Consider the following 22,265-nt stretch of genomic DNA (forward strand, 5'->3'; position numbering starts at 1 on the left):
TATTGGTAATCCTTGTAACTTTTATGCTATTGAACATCATAGAACAGAACCAACTTGTTTAATTGAAACAGCTGTTAATTCATTAATTACTTTTAAATATGAAAAATCATAAGATTAACATGGGGAACTACAGAGCCACTGGGGCGGAGCCCGAAAGGGTTTTTGAGATAAGAATATGCTTTAATGTCAATCGGGGAACCGGAGTTTTGCCAACGGGTGTCAGGTAAGCCCTGGGGCCCTTTAAAGTTTCATATTTCTCCATAAGATTAACATGGGAAACAAAAATTTTTATGAAACTCCAGCTGCTGTCAGAAATTAAAAGTGAGAAGAAGAACATATGTTAACAGTAAACAGTCAATAAGTTTGTTAATTGAACAGTTTGCTACAGACATTTACTCACTTGGTTGAAGTTAAATATTTACCCTTTAAATTTGGGTTGGCGTAAATATTACAATGGAAAAAACCAGAGAGGCTGGATAAATTGATATACTAAAAAGAAAACTGTGTTAACACTGTGCTGCATTTCTTAGTAATCATTGAAAGAGTAATCCATTTGCAAATCATGGAAACATAGGCAAGTCATAGAACACCACCTAGGAGAAGAAATAGAAATAATGTTTTTTTAATGGAATTTATAATCCTTATTATGGACAACCTAATGCGGCTATGAGTAACGCTATTTGTAGAAAACACTAAATAAACAAGATCAGCTTCTGAAAAATTTTAAGATATTTACAAGAAATGATGATTATATCGATCTGTTATGTACATATTGAGTATTTGCATAATCCTTGAGTCGAATCTTTTAAAGTTATCAGAAATTATGGTAGTTATTCCTTTTAAAATAATGCCTGTTATAATTAGCAATTGCTCGAATTCGAGCAACAGGGACACTAGTGTAAGTAAATATTGCCACATGTAGAAAAAACTCGTTCTTCAAACACCTTTTATGAGAAAATCCGTAAACCGTTTGATGGAAAAGGTAATAGATAAACTGTATTGTATAACACAGCTATTACATTCTCATCTCCTTTAGTCAATAGCTTTAGAATTGATAAGATAGCCAAATACCACTCACCACGTTTCTGCAAAAGCCGGTTACGAAGGCAACTTACACACGTAGCACGCACACACTGTGGGGTGTGGAGTAGCTTCTACCCTCCCCAAACACTCATCACTACTTCACTACCGTGACTACTCTGACTCTGACTAACAACCGATCGAAACGTATGTGTTTAAAATTATTCTGAAATAGTGGCCTGACTAGTTAAGTAGTTTGTGAATCACAATCTATGCGTTGATTTGACGTATTCAAGCAGTAGCATCACTAAACTAAGATATTTCTGATTTCTGTAGAGTTGTAGGATTGCCCACCGAGTCAAGTCGAATCCATCGGATGGTCGAAAGTTGGAATGGTGGCTCGAGAACGATGCAATATCGATGTAAAACATCCCTTTCCTCCCGCCCTGCTCAATGAGCCCCCACGACACCACCGCGCTCATTGATCGCTCGCTTGTACGTCAGAGATATCTCCCGCCACTATTCAATCACTTGTTTGACAGATTGGTCACAGTTAATCATGGAACTGCATGGAAAATCCATGATAATGGATTTTCTAAGAACTAATGAATTAAAAGCTAATAACGCCCGTTTTATATATATATATTTCAGCAGATAAAAATTTATTACATGAATGAAATAGTTAATGGGCTCACTGGGAAAATCGGGTTGGCTTGTAACCTTTAAAGGTGAAACCCGGCAGTAGACCTAGATTCATGACACAACCTTAAGGTTTAAATTAATCCTTGAGGATAATACTCTGTAGTTTACATAATTCAGGAATATTTAGTTATTTAATCAAAACAGGCTAAGTTATTTAGTTTTTATATTAAAGTAAACTTTGAAGAAAATTAATTTATAAAAATATATTTCTGCATCAGTTAAAATACACATAACAAATGAATAAACGAATAAAGCATGAACCCTACCTTGTTAGGGACGTATTGATTTAAAATACTTTGTTTAACCTTAACTTGTATACATGTTTTTAAAATAAAGAACACTAGTGGAACCCCGTCGAAATCGACGGTTAATCTTGAGGTTTTATGTAAAATCAGCTAACTGCGATGGATAGAGTGAAGTCATTAGAATCTTAGTTAAATGGAGGGAGGATAAGCAATAATAAGTATGACGATTGTGTTCCCTAAAAAACGTGATTGATGAATTCGTTTAACACAATATTTCCTACCTTTTTATCGGCTTTAGGTTGCTCAAAAGGTTTTTTAGGAGTCTTATAATTGTTTGTTCATGAGTTTGTTTCATACCAAAGCCACTTTCACTATATGGGAGAATGAGTTCATATAATTAGTCTATCATGTTACGGAAAGAGTCAATATTTATTACTAACCACTAATTCCATCTGCTTTAGGAAAATCATTCAGATTGTATCCGGATTTATAAGTTATCATCATCTTTGGTCATAAAAATACAGAATTCTATCAGCATATTAAATCAGTTTTTTTTTTGTTTGATAAAACTATCTAAATCTCCAGAAAGCAGTAACATTCTTACTTCGATCTCAGCAATTTTAATTCCTTCTCTTGCCACATCGACCCATGTATTTAATCATCCTGTTCTTATAGTGCAGTAGAAATAATCGAAAATATAGCTTAAGGTGGAACTAATTGCAACAGAAATGATTATGTCTGTGAATGGTAGGTAGTATGCTTCTAATCAACATACTAAAAATATACATCTGTACTGTGGCGGAAAATACGTTTTTTGGCCGCCATCTTGAAAAAAGTGTCAAAATTTTAATATTCGTAAAAATAACTTTTTGGGTATCAAATAATAGGAAATTTAATGCTGAAAAATGTTATAATAGTGGTTATAAGCACTATTTAGAAATACGATCGTAGTACAAAATACCCCCGCCGCAGCAAACCTGCAGACTAAACGAATTTCCATTTGTCTTAATTGATTTTCAATTAAATCTAGTAATTCAGTGTTACAATCTTCGTACAACTAAATCTAGAGTTCTACTGGACCGATTTTATTAAGTAATGGGTCATTGGAAAGCAATTCTTGTAGATTTTCAAATAATTATGAAAGTTTGATTTTTTAAGATTTGCTAGGTGAAACCCGTCAACGTTGACAGTTAGCCTAGGTACTGTTGAGATTGCAAGCAAGATCTTTTTAACTATAAATCGATGATAGATAACTCCATTTTTAAACAATTTGGGTCGTTTATGATTTAGCAGTATGCTTTAGGTACGTCCGATCTCAAAAATCTATAATTCCAATGGAATCGGGTATTTCACTGAAGATTTTTAGATAAAAACATATAGGATAATGTAACTACTAGAATACATTTTTTTAAATTGAACAGAAATCCAATTTAATTGTTTTCGTATGGTAATACATTTGATAGATTAATGATGACAAATATGTGCTTGCATAGCTTTGAGACCAAAATTATGAAAATCGGTCCGGTAGAAGAGCCAAACGAACTCGAAAAAACAAATTTAACTCCCGTAAGTAATTTACAGGGAGGCAGTTTGTGCATAACTCAAAATATACGTCAAAATGAGTGCTGGTGCTTAATAGCAAAATCTATGGTGCGTCCATAGCTTTAGTTTAAAAGCCGGATTTACACTATGTAGCAAAACCTGCTATATAACTTTTGCTATATAACATTGCTTTATAACTTTTGCTGTATGAAAAATTTTAAAACAATTTTAGTGATTCTGGTGCTCGTGCTATATGTTATCTGTAGCACTACCTCATTCACATTCCGTATCGAAATGTGCGCTGAAGAGACATTGTTCGTGGCAGCTATCGTTGTGATCTTGGAAGTCAGAGAGAGAGACAGACAGGAGCGAAGATTTTAGCAAGTTTTAGGTTTGACCGCTTCTTGCTTCGAGAAATAAGTACAGTGTAGCAGATTTATTACGGGACCTTAATGATGATGAATACCCTGACAATCCATAATTAAAACGCTAAATAGGGCGACGGTAACTTCAAAAACGTTTTACGTATGATCACAACGCCGGTTGTCCACGGAACATTAAGTTTATAATACCAATAGCCCCGATAATATCATCCCGATCCTAGGCACTGCCACTTTCCGTTTCCAGTGCTTCCATTGTAAACAAAGATCGCTGAGCAAAACCGTTCAGCGCTACATATAGCAGATGCTAGACGAAAAATATATGTATATCATTGCTACATATGGCAATGTTAGATGTAGCACGTATTTCTTTTGATATTTACCGACTCCCGATGGATAGCACAATTTTAGCTATATATAGCAGGATCTGCTAAATATAGCAGTGTTATATAGCACTTTTGTAAAGTTACTTCTTCTACTTCTAGCAAATGTTATACAGTATAACATTGCTAGATGTTACACAAATCTGCAATGTAGCAGGTTTAGCTACATAGTGTAAACCCGGCTTAAGGCCAAAATTATGAAAATCGGTCTGGTAGAAGAGCTAACCCGACTCGGAAAAGAAATACAAATTATTTTTATAGATGGCAATAATTGATTTACCAGTATGCATAATCAAACCATACGAAAAATGAGTTGATAATTTAACAGCTTATTTTTATATTGTTATTTAATTAAATTTTCTTTGATTAAATATTGTTGTTAACAATTTGCATTTGTGTTTTAAGTGTGTTTCTTATGTTAAGTGTGTGATTCTAATGTTATGAGCTTAATATGTACCAAATATTAGTGAGTAAAGTGGTGTATGGATTTCATAACCATTATTTCACTAGAGACCGTTGCATTAATTTAACCACAATGGGCTCTGTTGCTAGTCTATTAAATAAATAACATTAGGTTTAACGAAACGAGTACCAAGGTTTGCTGCTACAAGGAAACCAATTAAGTGTGTTTTTAGTAAAATATTAATTGTTTAGTATAAAGTAAATAAATCTTCAAAGTTTTATCAAAATATATCCATAAGCATGGAAACTACAACTTTTACCATATTCTCCATAAAAATAACGTAGGGATTTTAAATTTCCAATTTTTTGAATTTCCCCCGTTAGCAATAATCGTACAAAACCCCTTTGATATACTTAACTATTTGTTTTTTAAGCTCTTTAAAAAGGTCTAGAGAGAAATTGGGAAATTCTACGTTTTAAGGGTCAAAAATGAAAAAAAAACAAATTTTAAAAGTATAAAATAACTTATAAATACAAAACTTTTCAAATGCCACGTTTTTAAACGTACCTTTTTCGCCCATAGTGCATCACTGTTAACAGTATATTTTAAATTCAATCATTATATTCTTTTCCAGCATGAAAAGTTCTATAATTATACTAAACCAGTTTTTTTACAATAATTTAAAATTTTACACTTTTTTTAAATGGCGACCAAAAACCCATATTTTGCGTAACAGTACAAATGTATATTTTTAGTATGTTTTTTATAAGTGTATTACCTACCATTTCTAGCTGGAATAATTTCTGTTGCAATTAGTTCCACCTCAAACCCTATTTCTACTGCACTATTACTTGATAATTCATTAACTTGTGGGGTAGTTTTGCCTTGGCCATATAGATCACATAACGCTGTGCATGTATTTCGTGGATTGGAATGAACCATAATTGTAGGAAATTTTATCACAAATCTTGAACATTTGCGGAACCAAATCCATAACCTAGTCCAGCCTTGGTAACAAATTATGCAAATGCGATGATATGTGATGTTGTGTTTCCGAATGTTTTGTATGTAGTGAGGTTTAGATGCGTTGTTCGACCTAGCTACATGTGTACCTACATCAAAGTAAAAACTGTGTACACATTTTTTTTAATACCTGAATTGACATTAGTTCACCTACTTTACCAAAATCATAGACTCCGTAGTTAGTCTATTCCAAAACTTGAACACAGCTCTCATCCTCAACGTACTCGTCTATGACACAATTTTCAACCCAAAATTTTCTAAGAGCAATAAAGCATTGATTTTCGAACAAAACATTTGAAACGTATCATAAATTCATTTTGGTGAAACTATAAAAAACTTGCCATGCAGTGGAGAATCCATTTAAAATCATAAATAATAATGTAAACATTTAATTTTGACAGTTTCAGTAGACCTTTGAATGCAATTTTAATATTAACAGCTGGTTCATTAAAAGTAGTGTAAAATTATCCATATGGTCGAAATGTAAACAACATTGCAGAGTGAACTTTAAAGGCCTCTGGGGCAGAGCCCAAAGGAAATTTACCTCGTTTCTCTTTTGAGGGCTCACCTACAGACCAATACCTTTCTTTAGACACCCCTACCAAGTTTCTACGCCCAGCCGTTCTCTCACATTAGCTGTGACAAAAACCTCGTTTTCCTCCATAAGAATAACATGGTATGGGAATTTAAAGGCCACTGGGGCAGAGCCCCGAGGGAATTCTCCTTGTTTCTCTTTTGATGGCTCATCTACAGACCAGGACCTTTCTTTAGACACCTCTACCGAGTTTCTACGCCCAGCCGTTCTCTCAAAATAGCTGTCACAAAGAAAAACAGTTTCAAATTAATATATAGATTCTTGTTTGCTCACCTTACCATCTTTCAGGGATTCGACTTTATCGTGGTATTTTTATATTTTTGCTTCAATTGACAACATGTTCATATGTTTACTAAATCAGGAGCCTGTATGGTTATAAACACGTAGGTAAACCTACTTTTTGCTAGTTATTGGTAAAATAAATGTTTGTCTGTTTGTACATAACTCCTAACATGTTTCAAGTGTGGTTCTTGACTTTAAACAGGGGGTAACAGCTCTGTATTTATTTAGCATTTCATTGAATAACATACAGGTTATTATTAGAGGCATTAAGATTAAATTTGCTTCAAGATTTATAATAAAACTACTGATTTAGTTTAAATTACAGTAGCATTTAGGGCACATTAAGCTTCTGATAACAAGCCTTTTATACCCCTACCTTACAATATGTTTGGGGAGCGAGCTGGCGTAGTGGTTAGAGCGCGGGACTTCAGTCCCTGAGGTCCTGGGTTCGATCCCCGTCAAGTCACCAATGGATTTTATCTAAGTGATAATGCCGCAACCCCTAGGTCTAGCCTGAAGTAATGTGAAAAACAATCCCAGGCTCGTGCCTAGCGTCCTTAGGAAAAAAAAACCTTACAATGTTTAAATATCCATCATTTTCCGTCAACATTATTATTAAGTAAAGTAAGATACCTTGCAAAATCTTTAATACATTTTAATAAATTGATAGTTATTCGATTTTTAAATAATGTTATTTTAACATTAAATGGACAGTTTCCATATTAAAATAAACATGTTTACTTCATTGTTAGAGCTTTATTTTGGCTATTATTTTACTTTGCAATTACGTACTTTTATTTTCAAACAGTGACCAACAAATGTTATCTCTAGTTTCACACTTCCAAGCCCATTGTTAAATCCTATCGTTCTTTATTTTATGACAAAGTAAAAAGAAAAATTGAAACAAATTTACCACAAAATGACGTAGGCGTTTTTTTATGGGGGTAAATTTCCAGGGATAGAATTCCGGCGACCCTCATGGAGGTCTCCGGAATTCTATGAATTGTTTATGAACGGATCTTTTAAAAAAAATTAATTACGATCTCTCATCTTGAAGTACATATAATCAACGGGTTAACTTAGATCTTCGGTATACTGCATTGAGAACACAGCAACTCTTTAAAGGTGACAGCTGATTTGGTAAAAACGGAACGCTGGGCTTTTTCTTTTTCTCTTTTTCGTCTGCGGTCTGCGGTGCAAAAGCAAAAATGGCAGCCCTCGCCCAAGGTGTCCGATCTTCTTTAGTTTTAGGTTCTTGCGTTTTACGATCTACAATTACGAGATCGACGTTATTAGGGTTGCAACAAAAATGTAAACTGTCAAACTTCACAACAAATTCCAACGTCTTACAGAATTTGGTAAGCTGACCTTCATTGTTTTCATGTAGGCCTATCTTTGAGTAGTTGACTACCATGCTCCTTCCCAGGACATTTTTAAACCCTAGTCTGCCTGGTTGCCTACAGGGAATTTAATTTCACGGGGCTGAAAAAGTACACAAATTAGTCCACTAGCCTACTGAACAAAATCAGTCCTTCAAGTAGGGTTAGGCCTAGGCATTCAATCAATCAAGCTCATCAAGATAGATAGGCTAATTTAAGTTAAGTTAGGCATAAGGCTTGGGGTTACTTTAACCTGCTATGGGATGCCCAAACTTTTGGTAGAAATAATGGTAGCCTCATATTGATTTTGGTAGAACCCTAGCTGCCAACGTTGACATCCAGCTCCATTGTAACTTAAGTTAGGCCTACTGTATTGAACGTAGGCCTAAATGTATTGATTCGATCAATAACCAAACTTACTTGACGTACAAAAAACTTTCACATTGATTGCATCAATTGTTAATAACAATATAGGCCTAATTAGGCCTTTTTGATTAGCAAAGTTTTTCTGAAACTATGTTATTAGGCTACAGGCTATCGGCTACATCACGTTAAATAAAATTTAATCCAAGTTAATATTTGTTATGTACTTACTATTAGGGTACGGTAGCCTACAATAATAAAAAATACTTTTAGACCAGATAAAAAGTTATTTTCAGCTTAAACTTAAGGTAGCCCTTTTAGTGCATAAGTTAATTTTACCCTATGTTGAAAACGAACAAGATCATAGGGTGGCTATCCATTACAAGTGATCCAACAGGTGTGAGAAACTGAGGGTTGCTTGTGTTTTTGAAATAGTGTTTGAAGTGTTTTTCCAGGGTTTTAAGTTAATCATACGAATTCAGTCTTTAGGCAAGGTAACTAACAACTCGATTCATTATAGGGTAACTCAAACTTCACCATACTTATTTCAACCTACCTTCAAAGGACTTAATACAAGCAAAAAAGCTTAAATTAACTTACCAGGTGTCCGGCGGTCGACTCTATTGTAGTCCTTCACAGGAGATGCATTTCGGCGAATCATATTGTCATCATCAGTCCTTGAACTTCCTCATTACATTATGTCTTGAAGCTTGTAGTAACATAGACCCAACACTTAACGTTAAATTGACAAATAAAAACAAATAACTGCACGGAATGCCTAAAGTTGAATGAAACGCCACTTGCAGCTACAAAGAACAGAGGCTGGTCAAAGGTCAACTCTGCAAGTAACGTATGACCCCAGTCGAGACTCGAAACTTAACTGATGCGCGTCAACATGATTACCTTTATTACCTTTATTACCTCCTCTTCGTCTCTGACCAGCCAGGGCCGGATAGACAGCGTCAAACTTTTATAAAATAAAAACTTTCTTTAATAAAACATATATTTAAAACTTAAGCTTTAGATGGCGGTGGGTGGTCAAGAGTTGGTGCTTCCTCAAAATACTCGTCAACTGAGTAGAACGGGTTTTGCAGGAGGAGCTCCTTGATTCTTTCCTTGAATATTTTCGGCTCTAGCTCTCTCAGGTGGAGTGGCAGGGCATTAACCATATGTACAGCAACTGCAGGGAAGCTATCTCTTGTCAGGGACAGTCTATACCGCTGGGTATTGAGCTTCTGTGCTCCTCTAATGTTGTAAGAGTGGAGCTGGCCTCGGAGTTCAAAATTGCTCAGGTTGGTTTTAATGTGTACAACACAGGCAAGGATGTACTCGTACTGGTTATAGACTGTGAAGACGTTTAACAGTTTAAAAAGGGGTCTGCATGGCTTCCGCCTCCTACTATTTGTGATTACTCGTAATGCCTGTTTCTGCAAGCGGAGCACACGACTGCTGTCGGCAGCATGTCCCCACAGTTGGATGCCATAGGCCACGTGGCTATGAAAAAGCGAAAAATAGACTGTCAACAGGTACTGCGCAGTTATCAGGTGTTTCAGTTTTCTCAAGAGGAAGATCACTCTACTCAGTCTTACGCAAACAGAATTTATATGAGGGCCCCACTGTAACTTGGAGTCCAGGACGAAGCCAAGAAGTTTGACAGGAGGGTCAGGAGATGGAGATGATCTGCTTAGGGTGAGCAGAAGCCTTTGTGTTTTATCTTCGTTGAGCTTCAAGTTATTTATGAGGAACCAGTCTTTAGCCTCTTGGAATAGAAGTTCTGAACAAGCGACCGCCTCAGTAGGATCTTGCCCCCTGCCCAGCAGGGTTGTATCGTCCGCAAAGAGTAGAGTATCTCTATCCCAACCTAGGTCGTTCATCAGTATCAGGAAGAGAGTGGGGCCAACTATTGAGCCCTGCGGAACTCCGAACTTCACATCGGCTGGGGAGGACAGTGCGCCCTGCACTGCTACCATCTGACTTCTACCTTCTAAGTAGGATTTAAAGGTCTGGAGGGCAACTCCGCCAACTCCATAATAGCCGAGCTTCTCAAGCAATATGTCGTGGGAGACAATGTCGAAGGCTTTTGACAGGTCGCAAAGGACCAGAGCCATTGACTGTCTATTTTCAAAGGAGTCCAAAACCTCACTAATCAAGGAGACGAGGGCTGTTGTTGTAGATCTCGACTTCCGAAACCCGTGTTGGGATGCTGTAAAGTAGTGATTTACTTCAAAATGGTCGACAATCTGTCTCTGTACAATCTTCTCCACAATCTTCCCTACAGTCGGGATTATTGAGATTGGCCGATAACTTGAGGTAAGGTCCCGAGTTCTATTAAAAGTAGGCCTACCGCGCAGTTGATGTTTTTAATAATTTCATCAATGTAACGTTTTGTGTAAATGTGTCTACAAACTTCAAGATGCACCCGTTAAGGGTAAGTTCAAGGACTTGTATTATTTAGGACTTATGATGGCGATATAATATGCCAAAATGCATCTCCTGTGAAGGATTATAATAGGATCGTCCGGCGGACACAAGTAATTTAACCTTTTTTTATTGTCTACGCCGATCCGGAACAACAAAAAACAATAAGAATGGACTTAATACAGTCACAAATTCACTTAAAGCTCGACCGACCACCCTTACTTGCCTTTTCTGACATCAAAGGAGTTTGGTTCGAACAGTTAGGTTGTGTTAAAACAGCACCATGTTACTACATAATCCCATTTTAGCAAATTTCCTATAAGGATTTCATTTCATTTATTTCAACGGCCAAGTTTTCTTATTTTTTGGTAAACAAATTTAGGCTATTATTAGCTGGAAGTCACTCACCCCACTTGACTTTACCTGTTTTTCAAAACATAACCATTAACTTCCCTTCTTTAATATGTAAACTTAGGTAAAGTTGTTTTGTAGGAAGCCACCCTAGTATTCTGAATCTACCTTGCTTTCCCATCCATGGATCCAACCATGAATACTAGAAAAGACCTGATATGGATCATAAACAAATGACGTTTTTGGCCCGAAAGTTAACAAATCCCCCTATACTAATAGCATTAATTAACTTAAGGTTTTTTTTTACTTTCGGGCCAAAAACGTCATCTTTTTATGTTTATGATCCATACCGGGTCTTATCTAGTATTCGTGAATCCAACCATATGTATCGTCATCTAAACAAGAGTGGCTTTCACTAAGTCTTCAGAGTAAGCCACTAGAGGCTGCTGTTTTGGCCTATTACAGGCTACAAGGTGCAAAAAAATCATGCACAATTCCATCTATTTTAAATTGTATTAGCCTACGTTTAATATTTACTTTATGATGTTGTGTAGGATTAAAGCTTTTTACACTTTAACATTAGTGCCCTATCTGTTATTTTTCTTCCACAGCTTCCATCATCAAGGCACCATCAGTTATCAAGATTTTGTACCAAAGAAACGCTGACTAAAGATATAATAGCAGAAAAAGTGCTCAAAGTGTGCAAGGCCTATGACAAAATTCATGGAGAAGAGGTACTTATTCCTTTTTAGTTATAACTGGTTTCCTTTTCAGGGTCTCCTCAACATCTCAGCCTCCGCTGTGACCAAGCGGACCTACAGTCATGAGCCCCCACACACTCTAGAGCTTATACGCGATAGAGTACTCTTGGTGCTCAAACTGTACGATAAGGTTGACCCTCAAAAGGTATATAGCCTAGTTATATTTGGCCTAGACGATACAGGCTGACAAATAAGTTATTGGTAGGCTAAGTTAGTCACTAAAAATATAAACTGAAATACTGTAATGGTTCAGTATTCAACGCTTGGTTCCTTACAAACCTGAAACTGTAATAGGTTATCTCATATTTTTAGAAACAAAATTTTTTTTTTTAGTTTATGTACTGAAATCTCTTGGTCAAAATTTCTTAAACTGAGTTCCAAGTAATGTTTTGACCCTTGAATTTTGAGTTAATGTAAAAAATATTATTTACAGTCGACCAATTATTTTTTACTTTTGGTCAGATGAAACGGTACTTTAGTATTATGCAGAGGCCACATTTATTTCAGTGCGATGCGGCGGTTATGTTGGTTGGGTTCATTAATATGTTTTTAGGACTTTCCTCGTTTTGTTATTTATGAATCGAACGATACCAGATTAGTTATACTTTATATTTATGATAACCCAACATAACCGCCACAGAGCACTCACTGTATAAGGGTGGCCTCCGTATACCAAGGTACTGATAAAACTGTTGTCTTTAGGGTCTTGGGTTAAATCAACCGGGTGAAATTAAAAAACCAAATATTTCAGTAACAATTTTATTTTAATTCCTCAAATCATAAAGATTTTCTAAATGATTTAATTTACAACCTTCTGAATATGCTTAGGATAGTAAACATAAAATGGACAGTTGTAAAAAAATCATAGGCCTACATTTGGAATTGTGCGTTTTGTGTAAACCGGTTCTCATATAGCTCAATAATGCCTCAAAAGCAATTTTTTTCAATCTATAAATCTATATCTATAAAAGAGGAACTATGTATGTATATATGTATATACTGTATATATGTAGCCTATATACTCCAAAACCGCTTGACAGATTGTAATCAAACTTTCAGGCATTATTAAGCATCTTTCAAGGATGGTTTGTGTGAAGTTTTGCGCGGATCCATCAAAAGGGATCCGCAGCCCCAGAGGGTTTTAAGTGGGCCAATGTCAGACTTTTTGAACTACAGTGTTTACAAATAAATATGACAGCTGTTACCAGGCAACTGTTTTGTAGGTTTGAATAATCACAAAATGCTGTATTATTGTCGGGACCACGTAAGTTTGCAGTTGGTGGCAGCCAATCACAAGACAAGGCTAGTGCGACGTTGCCACATCGCCCGTTGACAACACTAATTAAAATATACTAAGCAATATATTAAAATCAGCTGGTATTAACAGATTTGGCAACACCGCACGGTTCTCATTGGTTCATTCAAAACCATATGGTAAATAGGCTCCTCCCTCAACTGCAAACTTGCGTGGTCCCGACCTTAGTTATGATTTGAGATAGTGCCACAATGTTTCCACAGAGTTCAGCACAGAAAACTATTTTACTTTCCGATAAGTAAAAATATATTAAAACCCCATTCGCAGCACACCTGTGCACTCAACATTTTCTCCAATTTTAAATATGTAAACATAAAAACCTTTATAAAAGTATTATAAACAATAAAAGGGATGGAAAATAATAGTTGTTAAGCGCAGCAACGCGCACCGGGTAACTGCTAGTTACAAATACTTATGAAACATATTATATAATAAACTGTAAAAAACATAGTTCTCTAAAAGTAGTTCAGTTATAAATCATTATAAGTCATCAATGTCTTGTAAAGATAAATTCCTTTTAAGTTTTAAGATTCATCTTTATCATTAAATAATCAGTAAATGGTTCATTGAAAAGGTGCCTTAGAAAATATCCTGCATGCCTCACTTAACATTCAACATCCTCATCACTTTCAACACTTTACAATAGACTATCTATCCTACTTTGCTTCTTAGATTCCACGTTTAGCCACTGAGAGGTAAATAATAGGAACGCTTCTCTGTGACGCAGCACATAATTTAATGGCATTACCAATTAATTAAAACTGTAGCCAATCAACAAATTAAAAGAAAAATAAGTATTAACTTATAAACCACCAGGAGACGCACACTTTCTTATATTGGTATTTTCTAAACACGAGGAGAAGCAAAGGGTGGAATTGACCAGTACAAGTTCCTGGAATGTGGTGTGTGTTGTACATAGTAAAGGCTGACAATAGCTATAACCAATAAATACCGGGTGTCCGAAAAATAACTCCCTAGTTTTGATAAGCGATTGTTTATTGTAGAGAATACATATTCTTATATCTAATACATGAAATTAAAGAGGGTTTACTCAAGTTTATGTTGACATTAGTACACCTCGATATGTGACCCATTTGTAGCTCTACAGATATCTAACCGGTATTCGATCTCTCTCCAAGTGTTAGTTAACATATCAGGTGTCACTGATTCTACTGCAGCTACGATTCTTTGACGAAGATGGTCAATGTCACGTATCTTTTCTGAATAAATAAGTGAAGTGATTCAGAAAAGATACGTGACATTGACCATCTTCGTCAAAGAATCGTAGCTGCAGTAGAATCAGTGACACCTGATATGTTAACTAACACTTGGAGAGAGATCAAATACCGGTTAGATATCTGTAGAGCTACAAATGGGTCACATATCGAGGAGTACTAATGTCAACATAAACTTGAGTAAACCCTCTTTAATTTCATGTATTAGATATAAGAATATGTATTCTCTACAATAAACAATCGTTTATCAAAACTAGGGAGTTATTTTTCGGACACCCGGTATAATGATTAATTGTTAGACAAAAAAGTACAAACACGGTCATTAATACAGCTAAGCAAGCTCATGCGGGTTAAAAGAAACTAGTCCAAAGTACCTATTATCTGAATATAAGAAATTCCTCGTCTCTTAGCCCTTAGAGTGCCAGGCGAGAAATAAAAGTAACGCTCAAAAAATGCCGATGATTTTTCCCGAAGGTCGCGCTAAAAATGCCGAGCGCGATCTGGCGATTTTTAGGTTAAAATTTCGTAAAAATCGAATTTTTGATATTTCGACCAACGAAAATCGATGTATCGCATCTAGTAACTTTCGACTCAATGTTAATATATGGGTTAAAAGAATCCGAGTATCCATTCGGTTGTTATGACAACTGTTCGATCATTACGAAACGTCCGGTCAGCCGGACGTTGGCACTTTTGGCTCGTTCTAAAAACGTCCGGTCGGCCGGACGTCGGCACTTTTGGCTCGTTTTAAAAACGTCCGGTTCCCCGGACGTTGGCACTCAAAGGGTTAAAATGTGTTGTTACTGTTTTTTAGTTACAAGTTTTAGTTAATTAAGAACCATAAATTAAGAATCTGGTTTGTTACAGTTGAAGCTGGAATCACATTTCATGAATGATCTTGGACTTGATTCCCTGGACCATGTGGAAGTGATCATGGCTATGGAGGATGAATTTGGTTAGTTTTTTGAGCCAAAAAACTTAATGCTTGAAACCATTATTACATTTTGATATTCTGCATGTCCTTGCGTACATAATAAACAGAAGTGTAAGATTTTTTAATTTCATAAGGTTCAAGAATTGATCTTCAGGTAAAACACAGTTTAGCTACATAGAACAATGCACCTTAATGTTTTTGACGACATTTGATTTATTGCAAACCTAGAATAGGTCAATTTACTAACCAAATATTGAATGTGTGGTTTCCAATTGAAACTTTGATCTATGTTAATCCCTGGAAATGTATATTTATCAGTAACATTAAAACTGTTGCATTGCATTTGTTGTTGTAATTGTTATTTCTTATGTGGAATTGCAAATGTTAGATTTGAATTTATTTAGTAAAAGTCTATTTGTTTCAAACTATTTCTTCAGTTCTTTTAGTGTTAATTTCAAAGTGTTTTCTAATTGAGACAGGTTTTATTCCTCAAACTATTAAACTTGTATCATCAGCAAATAATACAAACCTTTAAGATATATGTGCTGGTAGGTAATTTATTTATACAGTTGTAAAAATATAAACGTGTATTATGAGAATGAGTGCCGGTCCTAAAATGGATCCTTGATGGACACCAAATTTTACTGTAGCCCAGTCCGAGTAAAAGTGGGTTGCCCTCTATTACTGAATAACAGTTCTTTGCTCTCTTCCGAAAAGATATTATGTCAATAGCTTTAAGAGCCAACTCCTCAATACCCATACTGGCAATTTTTTTAAATCAGCATCGGATGATCCATACAGTCAAAAGCCCCCCCCCCCCCCCCCCCAAATACAGATTTTATTGTTTGCTAAATGTAGGCTTTATTCAGCTTTGCCTCCAGGATTGATTTAAGACAATATAAAATAGGTTGTGTACCTTACGTCGTCAATCCTAGGTTAGTATTTTTTAGCAACTAGTTTCAAGCCTTGTCAAACATAAAATTACTTGAACATAATGTTGTCGTCAAAGTACACTAATATAACATTTAACACCACAAGTACAAATAGGGACATTAAGAAACAGAAAGACGCGCGGCCGGCCATTACACGCATGACAAACACGACTCAACTACCGATTGGTACCGATGTTGGTAGTTGAGTCGTGTTCGTCGTGCGTGTAATGGCCGGCCGTGCGTCTTTCTGTTCCTTAATGTATTTGTATTTGTGCGTGTTAAATGTTATATTAGTGTACTTTGACAACGACATTATGTTCAAGTAATTTTATGTTTGACAAGGCTTGAAAATGAAACGTCAGTTTCGAAACTAGTCGCTAAAAAAGACTAACCTAGGATTGACGACGTAAGGTACGTAACCTATTTTATATTTTAAAAGTAGGCCTATTATTTTATGCACTTATCGGTTTGACTTTTTCAGGTTTTGAGATTCCTGATGATGACGCTGAAAAATTGCTTAAACCACAAGATATAGTCAACTATGTCAGTGCCAGAGTAGATGTGTATGAATAAGATATCCTCATGCATGTTATTTGCTTTAAACATGTAGACTTTCAGTTATCATATTTGTAGATTGTACAAAGTAATAAATTTAGTAATAGGACAGAATACTTCAAAGTTTTCCTCCATGTCTCTTACTTTGTCTTTTGGTTTTCAATAAATCGTTAATTTTTTGTATCACTACCCACTTTATTTATCCCTTTGTTTTAAGATGTATGATTTGTGTTTTTCTATACTTTACTTTGCTAATAGCCTATATCACGTTTGTACAACTTAACTGAGAAAAATAAAGTGTTCTTGTTAAGATTATTATTTTAACTTTATTAGAATCCTACTGCCTACGTAAATTAAATCATATTAGCATTCTGACTATACTCTGTCTGAATTTAATGTGCGGTTGAAGGACAAATTTGTTTTCCCCTGTTTTCTCCCTGGCCCCTGCCACCACCACATATTAGCCTACAGCTGATTCATACTGTTCATAATTTTACAACAGGTGTCACTTTGTTTACATTTTAGTAGTAAACAACATTGTGATTATTATGATGATATTTTGTGCAGTTTAATATTATTCAGTCTGGGTTTAATTGATTAGTGTTAGTTAGAAATAGAAAAAAAGGCCAAAACTTAACTTGAGAAGGAATTAAATACATTGCAGCACATAATATGGACTACGAAGATTGTAATATAGAAAATATATCAAAAGATTTTTGTAATGGATAATGCCAGCTACCATTCGAAACGACTTAACAAAATTCCAAGTTCAAAATCAAGAAAGGCAGACATTGTGAAGTGGCTATCAGATAATGGTATTGAACACAATCCAGTCCACACAGTAGCAGAACTCCTTACCACCGTGCGGCAGCACAGGCAAGATTTTCCCCCACAGTACAACGAATGATACGAATGTACGAACTGGATGAACTTGCGTTGCAGGTGGGTTTGAGGTTGTTCGCCTACCCCCTACCATTGTCAATACAATCCCATAGAGCTAATTTGGGCTCAAGTGAAAGGGGAGGTAGCGCAAAATAACACGTCTTTCAAAATAAAGGATGTCAGGAACCTTCTTGAAAATGTCATGAACCATGTAACAGTAGAAGACTGGAAGAAATGCGTAATTCATGCTGAAAATATCCAGGAAGAAGATTTTTTTAAAGAAGGACTGCGTGACGAAATTATGGAACCATTCATTATAAATCTGCAGGATGACACTGACTCTGGTGGCTTAAGCGAAGATGATGGTGAACATCTGCTTTCCAGTTATGAGAGTGAATGATGTAATGGAACGTTTCCAGTACTTTGTTAACGTTCACATTACATCTAACTTTTGTTAAATTTACATCATTGTGTTCATTTTGTGGTTTAATATATGTTGTATAAATAAAATTATATTTATATATTTTTACGAGTTTTGTTTTCTATTTGGTGTGTACTCAGGCATATTGGGCTTTTATTATTAGGGATTTGAAATATTTATACAATTAGTAAACAACGAAAAAATGCAAAAACTTAAATATAACTGTTTCATACAAATGGTTTAATTTGTGTGTATCTTTAAACGTATTGGGTGAGGTTCATAATGTCCAAATTTCACAAACTCCAACGTCTAAAATATTAAATAAACAGTGCGTTTCATAATGTCCAAACTTCATAAACTCCAAAACTATAACTTTCAAATAAGCACCGTTTCACAATGTCCAAATTTCACAAACTCCAACGTTAATATATTAAATAAACAGTGAGTTTCTTAACCTCCAAATTTCATAAACTCCAAAACTATAACTTTCAAATAAGCACCGTTTCACAATGTCCAAATTTCAAAAACTCCAACGTTTAATTACCAAATAAACAGAGCGGTTCATAACCTCCAAGTTTCATAAGCTCCAACAATACAGACTCTGCCGGAAGTCGCTGCAGATGGACTATTGTTGTGCCTGCTATCTGACTGTGGCAACCACAAGAGACTTCTGGCCCAGACTGTACCGTTGGAGGTTATGAAATTTGGACATTATGAACCGCTCTGTTTATTTGGTATCTAAACGTTGGAGTTTGTGAAACTTGGACATTGTGAAACAGTGATTATTTGAATGTTATAGATTTGGAGCTTATGAAATTTGGAGGTTATGAACCGCTCTGTTTATTTAATATTTAAACGTTGGAGTTTGTGAAACTTGGACATTGTGCAACAGTGATTATTTGAATATTATAGTTTTGGAGCTTATGAAATTTGGACATTATGAAACGCGCTGTTCATTTAATATTTTAAGCGTTGGAGTTTGTGAAATTTGGAGTTTATGAAACGCTCCCAACATAACTCGTTCATTCAAATAGTATGATCAATTTGTTATGTTAGTTTATCCTCAGTAAAAGAAAATTATAGCAAATAATGTATGGTATAATAAAACAAGTTTAATGAAATGACTCCGTTGTTCATCATGACCTAATAGGTACATATTAAAGGCAAAGTACTCTGATGTTGTACACGGATTATTCAGGCATAAACAGGATAACCCAATGGTTTTCATCCTGATCTGACCTTAGGGCTCCGCTAGAGACCTTGACAAAGTTCCCATTGCCGACGGTATTAAAATAATAACTAAATAAGAAGTGAAGAATCGCTTTAGAATTGTGAAACCAGTTCACCACGATATTAACTAATTTAATAATGTATAGTTACATTACCTGAACTGAAATTGTATTTTAAACAATCCATCAAAAGCATAAAGCATAAATGTTAGTCCAAGATTATCTATATTACAACAAAACTTCTAGTGATATTAAAATTAATACGTAGATTATTTATGTTAAAATAAATCTTCTTGTTTTATTATGTGTGTAGTTCAATCATAATACACAAATGCTTCCTAAAAACCTGTCTGCAATATAAAACAGATGATTGTTACGGGTATTTTTGTGTAGAAAAGGGTAAATGAGAGGGAGATTTACCATAATAGGGAAATCATATGTTGAATTTCAACCGCACAATTATTTTAGACAGACTATAGCAGCACAGCTGCTTCAAATAAACAGCAAAACAATCGTCTTGGATCTTAGCTTAGAATAACCATCGTCAGGACCAATGTTTTGAGGGTAAAACACTTGACTATTAGAGGACATATTTAATGAACAATGTAACTCCATTGATTATCCACTAGACTGTAGACGTAAGACCTAAATGTGTTATTTTGCAAAAAAAAGTAAGCAGCAATTCAAGGATGACATAATACCAAGTACCAGTGGATGTTACAACCCCTTGCACTCATACAGAGCTGGTTCTAGACATTTTTCTAGTGTTAGCGAACGTCATTCCACCTCACCCGAAAAATTATATGGTAGCATAGTTTAAAGAGAAGACAATCCATGATGGTAGCTTAGTAAGGAGTATCTCTGACATTTCAATAGAAATACAAGTAAATAAGTGCTTAAGAAAGTTAAAAACATTTGAACGTCCGTGATGTGTCCAAGTAGATGACGGTAGGGTGCCCAACGGACGAATCCATTTGTTTTTATTTGTGGTTTTTGTGATTGATATACAATTTACTCCAAATACTTACTCCTACAGTACAGTCCTACAATTTGGCGATTTAAATCAAGTTTTTACCTTTAGTAAGAAATATATAACACTATTATTAACGAATAATAAGTAATACTCAAACTCTGATTCCACCAAAAATGTTTACATCAACAATAGCTTTATGGTTATGTACAGGGTGTTTTAAAACTCTCTCCCGAAACTCAGTGGTTCTGTTCCTTAGGTCAAAACAAACAAAAAATATATAAGCATATGTTCTATCTCACTTAGTTTTCCGTCTGTTGGTGTGTATGTATATTTTACATAACTTAGTATAACTTTGGAACCACTTGAGGTACCAACTTCAAACTTGGTATGTGTATGATAACTAGTAGAAACTATTCTTTTGCAAAACATCAAATTTCAACTTTGCATAGTTTCAAACTGAATTATAATCAAAATGAATAAGTAAAAATAATTGAAATAGAAAATATGTTAATTATATCTAAGTTATAATTTTTTCCTACAGTTACCTAACAATGTACATGTTCTCTCACTGATTTGAGAAAGCAAAGAGCCCAATTCGCTCATCAGTGAGACAATGTTAACATTGTCTCACTCTAATTACTTTGTCTCACTCCAGATTTGCAACGTGAAGGCACGAAATAGTGAGCGCGTAACATGCAGGCAACGTCGTATGCGCGCGAAATACGTTGGCAGCACTGGCTGTAAATCAGCTGGTCAGCTGTTTTATTGTTGTATTTGTCACTTCACATTAAATGTTATATTAAAAGTTCACTTCTGTGTAAAAATAGGTTATGTTACTTCACAAATTTATTTGTTTTATGGTAACTGTAGGAAAAGTATAATGTGCAACTCGAGTTCAAAGTACAATTGCCTCACTCGAGAAACCATTCCTCACTCGCCTACAGCTCGTGAGTAAGGATTTCTCTCGAGTGAGTCAATTGCTCACTTTTCTCACTAGTTGCACAAATAACTATTTCCTTCATTATATTATATTTAATGTTTTCCTTCTTTCCTGAGTTTTTCTATTTTGTTGCAACGGTTGGTTTAGTTTTGGAATCACTGTATTAGGTATGTTTGTGGGGTCATTTATATTATGTAGATACACATTTAGCTCTTATTTTACATTCAGTTTCTCACGTTCTTTTTTGTATTCTAAAATTGTTAGAGTTTCTTTCATGTTTTTATAACTGTGGTCCGAGTTCATTATATGGTCGGCGATGTTTGACTTCATTGATGTTAGATTTTTTTTTATTTTCAATGCATTGTAGATGTTCTTTGAACTGTGTTTTAAACTTCGATATGTTTGACATATACAGGATGATTGATATAAGTGTGCCAGCCGTTTTATTCTAAAACTGCAAGAGATATCAAAAAAAGTTAAATGGTAAGTGCCTTGGATTTTTTATTTTAAAAATTTTAGTCAAGTCAAAAAAATTATTTTAGCCGCCATTTTTCCAATATGGCCGCCAACTTAGATTTTTCTTACGGAACACCCTGTATTTTATTATGTATTCCGGTAGAAAATGTAATTTTAAGACGATTTTATTCTTGGGATTTTTTTTCATAAACCTAACCGTTTCAAAGATAATAATGTTTAAAGTTTTAAAAATTAGGCATAAGAAAGAGTTTCGATAAAGGCCTAAGCAAGCATGCAAGCTCAAAATTTCACAACTTTAACCATTATTATCTTTGAAACGGTTAGGTTTATGAAAAAAATCACAAGAATAAAATCGTCTTAAAATTACATTTTCTACCGAAATACATCATGAAATACAGGGTGTTCCATAAGAAAAATCAAAGTTGGCGGCCATATTGGAAAAATGGCGGCTAAACAATTTTTTTCGACTTGGCTACAATTTTTTAAATAAAAAATCCAAGGCACTTACCGTTTAACTTTTTTTTA

The 22,265-nt window shown here is 35.0% G+C and overlaps 2 protein-coding genes across 3 annotated transcripts in view; one reads left to right on the forward strand and one right to left on the reverse strand.

The window, feature by feature from the left end:
- Nucleotides 1-1,170, reverse strand: part of LOC129005840 (ankyrin repeat domain-containing protein 29-like) — a 59,866-nt gene extending 58,696 nt beyond the window's left edge. Inside the window, exon 1 of the mRNA XM_054434859.1 lies at nt 1,079-1,170. The gene's annotated coding sequence lies outside the window, so the exon portion shown is untranslated. The remainder of the gene's footprint in view (nt 1-1,078) is intronic.
- Nucleotides 1,171-7,761: 6,591 nt separating this feature from the next.
- On the forward strand, nt 7,762-17,001 carry LOC129005838 (acyl carrier protein, mitochondrial-like). Of its 2 annotated transcripts, none has more exons than XM_054434855.1 (4): nt 7,762-7,933; nt 11,698-11,820; nt 15,265-15,352; nt 16,745-17,001. In XM_054434855.1, exons 1-4 carry the CDS (start codon nt 7,784-7,786, stop codon nt 16,834-16,836), a joined length of 453 nt encoding a protein of 150 aa, XP_054290830.1. In that variant the 5' UTR covers nt 7,762-7,783; the 3' UTR covers nt 16,837-17,001. The 2 variants fall into 2 exon arrangements, with proteins under 2 accessions (XP_054290830.1, XP_054290829.1); XM_054434854.1 differs by lacking the exon at nt 11,698-11,820 and adding an exon at nt 11,861-11,992.
- Nucleotides 17,002-22,265: the final 5,264 nt, after the last annotated feature.

The sequence above is a fragment of the Macrosteles quadrilineatus genome, unplaced genomic scaffold, assembly GCF_028750875.1.
Source record: "Macrosteles quadrilineatus isolate MER2022 unplaced genomic scaffold, UCM_ALF_1.0 Scaffold_36__1_contigs__length_1205136, whole genome shotgun sequence".
In the NCBI taxonomy this organism is placed as follows: domain Eukaryota; kingdom Metazoa; phylum Arthropoda; class Insecta; order Hemiptera; family Cicadellidae; genus Macrosteles; species Macrosteles quadrilineatus.

Coding starts and splice junctions, on each gene's coding strand:
- LOC129005838 (XM_054434854.1), top strand. CDS start 7,784: ATGGCAGCCCTCGCCCAAGGTGTCCGATCTTCTTTAGTTTTAGGTTCT. Junction 11,993..15,264: donor ATAAGGTTGACCCTCAAAAG/GTATATAGCCTA, acceptor GGTTTGTTACAG/TTGAAGCTGGAATCACATTT. Junction 15,353..16,744: donor GGCTATGGAGGATGAATTTG/GTTAGTTTTTTG, acceptor TGACTTTTTCAG/GTTTTGAGATTCCTGATGAT.